Here is an 8,796-nt window from a genome sequence, read left to right on the forward strand (position 1 = left end):
TACCTACCCTATTATTATTATTATTATTATTATTATTATTATTATTCAACTATTAGCTAGGTTAAATTAACATAAGATTATAAATAAATGATATATTTATACCACATTTGGGATTGGACTAGCAGCAGCATCGACATCTATTCCTCCCGGTACCTGTATTGTATCAGAAGGAACGTGATATCATGATGCTGTAAAGAGAGAGAGATATGAGATAATTCACAATTCCTCCTTTATCTTGTTTCATAGCAGTGAAGAAAAAAACAGAGAAAGCATGGGCGTGGACTTCTACAAGATTCTTCAGGTAGATAGAAGCGCCAAAGATGAGGATCTCAAGAAAGCATATCGAAGGCTAGCCATGAAGTGGCACCCTGATAAGAACCCTAACAACAAGAGAGAGGCTGAAGCTAAATTCAAGCAAATCTCTGAAGCTTATGATGTATGTCAATTCAATATATATACATGCCCTTTTGAGTCTGTTTGTTTGTTTTCCCCTTGAAAGTTGTGATTTTGTTGAAGGGTTCGTATGAAAACTGTTTTCCATTTGTGGGGTTTTCCTGTTTTGCCCTAATTTGAATGTTATAGAGCTGAGTGTTTCAGAACGCAATTCGAATTTGATGTCGTCTTATTTCGTACGAAGTTGCAATTTTTTGTGGAGGATTTTCAATTTTGAGTTTGTGGGGTTTTCTAATTTCAATCTGAAAGTCCGAGGTAGGCTTTTGGTTTATCACTGTTGGTAATTTGATGTTCAAAGGTTTTTCAATTTTCAGTTATTCTGAGGTTGATTATTTTATTTTATTTTTTTGCTTATTTGAATTGTGAAACAGGTTTTGAGTGATCCACAGAAGCGAGGAGTGTATGATCAGTATGGTGAGGAGGGGCTGAATGGGGTGCCGATGGGCGCAGGTGGTTTTCCTGGTGGTGGCGGCGGCGGCAGCAGCGGTGACGGTGGAGCGACGTCATTCCGGTTCAACCCCAGAAGTGCAGATGATATATTTTCGGAGTTTTTCGGGTTTTCGAGACCCTTTGGTGGTGGAATGCCGGACATGGGTGGCCGAGCTGGTGGCTCTGGATTTTCCAGGGGTGGACCGTTTGGTGAGGATATCTTTGCTCAATTTAGAAGTGCAGCTGGGGAGGGCTCTGGACATATGCCAAGGAAAGGTGCAGCCATTGAGAGACCATTGCCTTGTAGCTTGGAGGATTTGTATAAAGGAACTACCAAGAAAATGAAGATTTCAAGGGATGTTAGTGATGCCAGTGGGTGAGTTTTCTACTTTTACTTACTTGCATTGCATGTCGTACGTTTTAGTTTCGTCAAGGACACCCGGAGTTTATTTATGTTAGTGTGTTATTGCATGGAACCAGATTATTGACTTTCAAGTGGAGTTTGATGATTTGTTTTAATCTGATCAGTTGGATTGATCGCTTTGATTGCTTTGAAATTGAACTGTATGTTTGCAGTGTCGCAGGCTTATAGTAATTGACTTTCTTCTGTTAAAGTGCTAGATTCTGATGCTGGGTGAGATTTTTCACGTATAACGTTTATGTAGTTTTGATACTCTATTTCTTAAAAGGCTCTGTAAATTACATGCTTTATGCCGTTTCCACGGACAATTTTCTAATGCTAAAGACATTGAATGTGGTATTTTGCTAGTGGTTTGTTATTCATTGTGGCAATAATTTCGTTCATGAGATTAAGTAAAAAGGAATTTATTGTTTTAAGTTTTTGTCACTGATTCAGTTTAGTTGTGACCTCATTATTTTTTTTCTTGGTATTCCTATATAAATTACCTTGTTCAATACAATGTGTTTATTTTTAAATTGTCTACACTTGATAAAATCTGGAGTATTGACACAATGTCTTATTGAACGGATGTTGGATAAGCCAACAAAATAGAGTGACATAAATCTATACCTTCCACAATACTGTGCTATTGTATTTGAAGATACTACAATGTAGTCTCTACTCATTGGTGTGTTTTGTCCGGATGCAGGAGAGTGTTGCAAGTTGTGAAATCTAGGAAAAATAGTTTCTCCCACGAGTTAGGAAAAATAGTTTCTCCCACGAGTTAGGAAAAATAGTTTCTCCCTCTAGGAGAATGTTGTTATAGCTTGCTATTGACTATTATGATTAAAACAGGTTGTTACATTTATAGCTTTGGAAACATTATGAATTAATAAAGCATTGGGGACGTTAGGATCTCAGAAAACGGTTTGATTCTTTATTATTCTTGTAAATATTAATTGCCTATTTTTCTATTATATAAATGTCAGTATACTGAGTGCAAAGCACTCAAGCAGTTGGCCTATATCTCTCTTGAAACTTATTCTCGAGTAGTCACACAGCACATGTTGGTTAGTAGCCCATAATTTAAACATTTGTATTTGGAGATATCCAAATTTGTAGTAACTAATTGTTCCTTTTTCTTCCTAATTCATTCCATTAGGTGTGTCTTTGAATTGGTTTATTTTTTTGGGAAAATAGTCATTTTATTTACAGCTTCCTAAAGAGCTTTTGAAAAAAGAAAAAAAAATTGTTATTTTCAAAAATACAATCCATTCCCAAACATGTGCATTGGTAGGACCATGGTAGTCAAAATCGTGTTCTGGAGCGTAAGATCGTACGAGTTTACGATCTTCTCCACCCTCTCCAATCTCATGTCGCAGCTGGGTCTCAATTTTGGCGGATTGCATTGGATCGCAGTGGAAAATCGAGACTTGCAGTGCGGTGCTTTTTGTGAGCCTGGAGTTTTTTTTGCAGGTAGCAACCTCGTTTTAACCTGGGATTGCTTCAGCCCAAAAAAACCCTAATTACTTAAGTCCTATTTCGCTATTCCCTCTCTGCCCAAATACTCCCGCTGCCCCTTTTCACCTAAAAATAAAACTACCCCTCTTCCTTTGGCAAAAATAACCCCCCTTCCCCCCCTTTCTTTTTACCCAAAAAGAAACTATCGCTCACTTGTGACTTTTCTCTTTCTATCACGCAATATTCTTCTTTCTTCTCTGTTTGTGTAGACTGCATTCTTCTCTCATATGTCTCCTCTCATCTTTGTGATTCTGTTTGCAGCAGACACACCATCTGTGTGATTCTATTCACAGTAGACGAACACCTCTGTTCTACACCATCATTAAAAAAATGACTTCAACCCCAACTCCAAACTCCTCTGTACCTGTGCCTCCTAAAAATGTTGCTGGAAATATGAGTGATATAGTTTGGAAGCATTGCATTTCAGTTGGTGGGATGCTAGAAAACTTCAATGAAAATTATAGTTTTTTTTAATTGAAGTTCAATTATGTGTTTCAAGTGTGATATAATTATTTATGTTACTTCATATATGCACATATCATATGATTATATCATTTCATAAATTTTGATAGATCTTACAATCCGTGTTATGATCTCCCGATTTACAATCCATACTCTCCTTTCCGATCTTGAGTAAGATCTCGATTTTGACTACCATGGGTAGGACTATAGGAGTCTAATGTACATTTGGGGAGCTTTTATGGGAGATGGCTTTTCATAGTCAGTTGAAGGATAATAATGCTGGTCCTTTCTCTTTGTATGACTGATTAAATGAAATTTTCGTATGGTTTTTACTTTTAACATGGAAGAATCATCTTGTAGGAATTTCCTGTGAAATTAGGCTGCATAAGAATGTAAGATGGATTTTGAAAATGTGTGTGAAATCTTTGATATTGCTTGTGATTATGACTACTATATGTTTTCCTTTCTTTTTTGTAGGAGACCCTCCACAGTAGACGAAATCCTTACAATTGAGATAAAGCCAGGTTGGAAGAAAGGAACAAAAATAACTTTTCCGGAAAAGGGAAATGAGCAGAGAGGAGTTATCCCTTCAGACCTTGTCTTTATTATTGATGAGAAGCCTCATAGTCTCTTTAAAAGGGATGGCAATGATCTTGTTGTCACCCAGAAGATATCGCTTGTAGAAGCCTTGACGGGCTACACAGCGCAGCTGACAACCCTTGATGGGCGGAGTCTTACAATCCCCATTAACTCCACTATTAGTCCGACATATGAAGAAGTTGTCAAAGGAGAGGGTATGCCCATTCCGAAAGAACCTTCCAAGAAAGGGAACTTAAGAATCAAGTTCAATATCAAGTTTCCCTCCAGGCTTACATCGGAACAGAAAAGTGGCATCAAGCGATTATTGACATCTCCCTAAGCAACAGGGGTAGCTCTTCCTACCATTTAGCTAACATTGCAAGATGTCAGTTGTTTTATGCTTGGTTTATTTATATTTTCAAATGGAAATTGCTGTCACTGTGATCTGGATTTCAATTAGAACAGTTTATTAGAGGATGACATTTGTTAATTGTTTCATGTCTTAAGTTTTTGGTAGTGAAAATTTTCTTAACCACTTATTCACTTGTTTATGTGAAAAGTGCCTGTGCAAGAATTGAATTTCTTTGTATTAGTATTATTCTTACCCCCGTGTTGCTTTTCCTGAATGATGTCATCTGGAAAGAATACTCTTCAAAGTTAGAATAATGTTTTGACAAGCAAAGTTTATTTTGGTGATTTTTATGTCTAGAAAGGAATTCATCTCCGGCGGTTCACTAAGGAACCTTAGTGCACACCAAAAATCAGAATCATGTGCTTACAAGGGTATTTAACTAAGTATTGTATCCTGAAATGGAACTTATGTTATGGATGCCTCAACTGAGAGTTTTGGAGTCTCTGTTGCCGCCATACTCCAAAAACTGTTCCCTTTGTTGTGCAATCTCAGTTGCCCTTGTTTGTTTAAGACTATTAATGTTTATTAATTTAATTTAAATAACTAATAATAAGAGGAAGATGAGTGTTAGGAAGCATTTTTTCTAATTGATTAAAATTTATTAAAAATTATAAAATTTAAAGAGAAAAATATTAAATATGATGTGCGACTCACAAAATTATTATTATTTTATTAAGAATAAATTACACGGACTCACCTGAAATTTGTTCTTATTATATCCAATTTTAAAATGATTTGAAATTTAACTACATATTTATAAAATTTAACCCACAACAAAAAATTATTAAATATATTTTGCAACTCAAAATTATACGACTCCTCCTTATATTTGCTCTAATTACATTTGATTTTAAAGTAATTTTAAATTTGACTACATATTTATAAAATTGTTACTTTTAAATTTAACATATTTATAGAATTAAACTCTCTAATTGGTTATATATTTTTAAAAGATACAAAATTACTAAAGAATCATTAAATATATATGTGTGACACAAAATTACCATTCTCTAATTGTGTTTAGATTTGCTCTAATTATTCCTATTTTTGAAGTAATTTTAAATTTAACTACATATTTATAAATTGTACGTTATATCACCATTGTTTGTAAAATATATTTTAAAGTAATTAATTTTAAAAAAAAAAGAACTGAGTATAAGTAGTACTCCTTCCGTTCTAATATAATTACCGTGTAAAAAAAATGTCTAAATATAATTGTTATTTTAATTTCTTTAATGTAATATTAATTATTTTTTTTACTTATATCTCTTATATATTAATGATAAGTTATAAAATCTAGAAAAAAATATTGATAATGTAAGATTAATTTTATAAATTTTTTATTTTCTTTTATCTATTTATTACTATTTCTTGGTATGTGTACAACAACATAGAATGACTATCCTTTTGGGACAAAGGAAATACTATGTATTATATAATTTTGATAATTAAATATTAATTTTGAAAATTTTGATATTAAGTAAAAATTGTAAATAACTGTCACGAGTTATTTTTTTAATAATTGTATTTGAGAAGTTATTTTTTCTAATAACTATTTGATTCAAAGGTTGTTTTTAGAATTGGTTAGAGGGCAAAATAATTTAAGGAAATGTGTACATCAAATAGGGATAATTATTTTTAATAATAATAATAATAATAATAATAATAATAATAATAATAATAGAAAGGGAAAAAATACAGTCAATACAATAGAAATATAATTTTTACTCAGAAACAAAATGTAAAATTAACTATGTATTATAATTAATAAACACATACAGTAATTAATATTATAGAAGAAAAACATATATTTATTTGTATGTTTACAAAAATAAAGAGGCTAAATCTTGGTCTTCTAATTTTTTAAATTGACGATTTTGATTTTCTAGATTTTTAATTTTAATATTTGGTCTCCCAAGTTTTGAAAATTGGTGATTTAGATTTATCTGTTAGATTATTAATTAATAATTATGATTAATAGAGTTATTTAGTTAATTATAAATTAATTTTTTAATAATTAATAGTTTTTAATTAATTTATAATTAACTTTTTTGGAAAAAAACTATAATTAACAAAAATAGTATAATTAGACAATGAATTATTTTTAAGTTCATTTTAATGTTTAAATTAATTACTTAAAATATGTTTATGAACAATAATATTATATATATATATATATATATATATATATATATATATATATATATATATATATATATATTTAAATATATTCTATTGATGGAACGAGCAAAAGTTAGAAGTGATAATCTAATATTAATTTTCATTAGTAACTATAAATAATATTGAATTCTTCTAAAAAAAATAATATTGAATTCAAATATTGTGTAATTATTGGATTGAATATCCTTAGATACTTTTTTTTTAATATCTTAATTTTTATTTTTTCTAGAAATAAAACATTTTTATAATCAAAAGTTATGAAATTAACTCTTTGAGATGTACAAATCATCAAAAAGTTTTTTCATACGAAGTTTTTTTCATACGTATGACAAGAGAATCAAATTCATGTTAACATACTTAAGGAATCCAATCTATGCACGATCAGGTTGATTTAATGTATTTGTATTAAATACAAAATTAATATAATTAAATGTTTTACATCTTATTAGCTAAAAGACTATGTATTCATTAATATAATTAATTTTGATAAATATAATTAGATATATAAGTTAACTTTGAATAGATGTCCTCAACAATGATTCTAAAATTTACATTAGTTCGAGTTTATTTTACATATATATGGATATACAAAGACTATGAATTATTTAAATTTTAACTACATATTTATACAATTATTACTTTTAATTATTATTTTTCGTAAAATAAATTTTAAATTAATTAATTTGACAAAGTTAACATAAATAGTATTACCTCTATTCTTATTTATAATATAAAATACACTATAATTTATTTTTTTATAAAAAAGAACGAAAGTATTAATATAATATTTAATGCTATTGTTTATTATAAAACTAATATTTAAATATCAATATTGTGTACTAAATAATGTTGAGCAATTTAATTATTCATTAAATTTAATTACATCCTATCAACGGTTATTATAATAAATAGTAATATAATATTTAATGTTACTATTTATTATCAAAACAAATAATTAATTATGAATATTGTGTGATAAATAATGTTGACCAATTTTAATTATTCATTAAAAACTGATGCATAGTTTCTCTACACTCTTTGATCTGTAGCCTTTGGCTAAATGCCTTCCAAACCCTACACTGTTGAAGAGATCTTCAAGGACTATAGCATCCGAAGAATTGCTATTATTTGCGCTCTCCCTCATGCTACTATTCTCTTTCCAATGTCTCTCTTTCTTTTCACCCTTTGCTTCTCCAACTTCCTCATTTTCCTTGATAACGGAGGAAAACAAAATGGGTGTGTAGTAATGAGAAAAAAGTGAGTTCTTGCATTATTCTTGTGCTATTTAGTTGTCCTTGGAATGTCCAATAATAGCTTGGTTTTAATTTCGGTTAAATTGAGATTATTTTTTTATGTGACTTTGTAATTATTGAATATTGTGTTGTGTCCTTCACTTAAATTTTAAATCTTTGACGTATTTTTTTAATTAAGGTAAGGATAACTTGTACCTCTATGGACATCCAAACAAGGCCTAAGAAGTAACTTTGCCATCAGATGAAGTTCCACCAGCACTCCCCGAGACAGCTCTTGAAATCAATTTTGCTAGGGATGATGTGAGTCTCACGGATTGGCTTTCTCTAGTTGTTGTGCATTGTGATTCGTTGATGCTTTTTGTGACCTTTTACCTTGGAACTAGTCTTAACCACAATGAAGGTATGATCTTAGTTTGATGGAGATGCATATATGTTGTAATAATTCAAGTTCAAGTTCAAGTTCATTGTGATTGTTTATTCGTTAAGGACATCCTTATGATCCTTGTTAATGTAGAAGTTATGGGCTATAATTGGAATTAGTGTTCAACATTCATCTATGTCATTGTGATGGAGGAAGATGTAAAAAGAATTTTCATTTGTTTCTGACCTTGGATATTGTTTCCAACCTTAGATTAACGATGCTTGCGACTTCAGTTATTAATATTGAATGTCTTTTTGATAGTATTTTTCTTTAACAAAAAAGTTTGATAGTATTGAAAAATTATTAATATATGTGTCAATAAATTGTTAATATATAATTATTACTAATATCATATATATTAGATTTCTCTGTGTCTTGCATATTAATAGACACTCAACTAAATAAGCATAATAAATAAATGACATAAATGACTGTTTTCAACAGTTAATTAGTACATGACTAAAAGTTTGTTATCATTATAATATGAGATATTCTGATATGAGTAAAGAAAAATAGTTTACTATTTAAAAGTATTTTATACCTCTAAGTGCATGGATCAATTGACATGAGTTTAAATAAATTTGTCTCTAATAAAAATACTTGTGGCCTAGAAAAATAAAAAAGTATTTTATTATAAGTTCAATAAAAAATAATATAATACCTTTGATGATACATTATTCTCTTA

General features: G+C 29.9%; 1 protein-coding gene across 1 annotated transcript; it reads left to right on the forward strand.

Moving 5' to 3' along the window:
- Positions 1 to 82: 82 nt before the first annotated feature.
- LOC100781592 (dnaJ homolog subfamily B member 1) lies at positions 83 to 4,383 on the forward strand. The gene is made up of 3 exons (XM_003529106.5): positions 83 to 436; positions 825 to 1,258; positions 3,743 to 4,383. The coding sequence occupies exons 1-3, from the start codon at positions 272 to 274 to the stop codon at positions 4,182 to 4,184; spliced, it is 1,041 nt and encodes a 346-aa protein (XP_003529154.1). The 5' UTR covers positions 83 to 271; the 3' UTR covers positions 4,185 to 4,383.
- The last annotated feature ends 4,413 nt before the right edge of the window (positions 4,384 to 8,796 follow it).

Source organism: Glycine max, chromosome 7 (genome assembly GCF_000004515.6).
Source record: "Glycine max cultivar Williams 82 chromosome 7, Glycine_max_v4.0, whole genome shotgun sequence".
Classification (NCBI taxonomy): domain Eukaryota; kingdom Viridiplantae; phylum Streptophyta; class Magnoliopsida; order Fabales; family Fabaceae; genus Glycine; species Glycine max.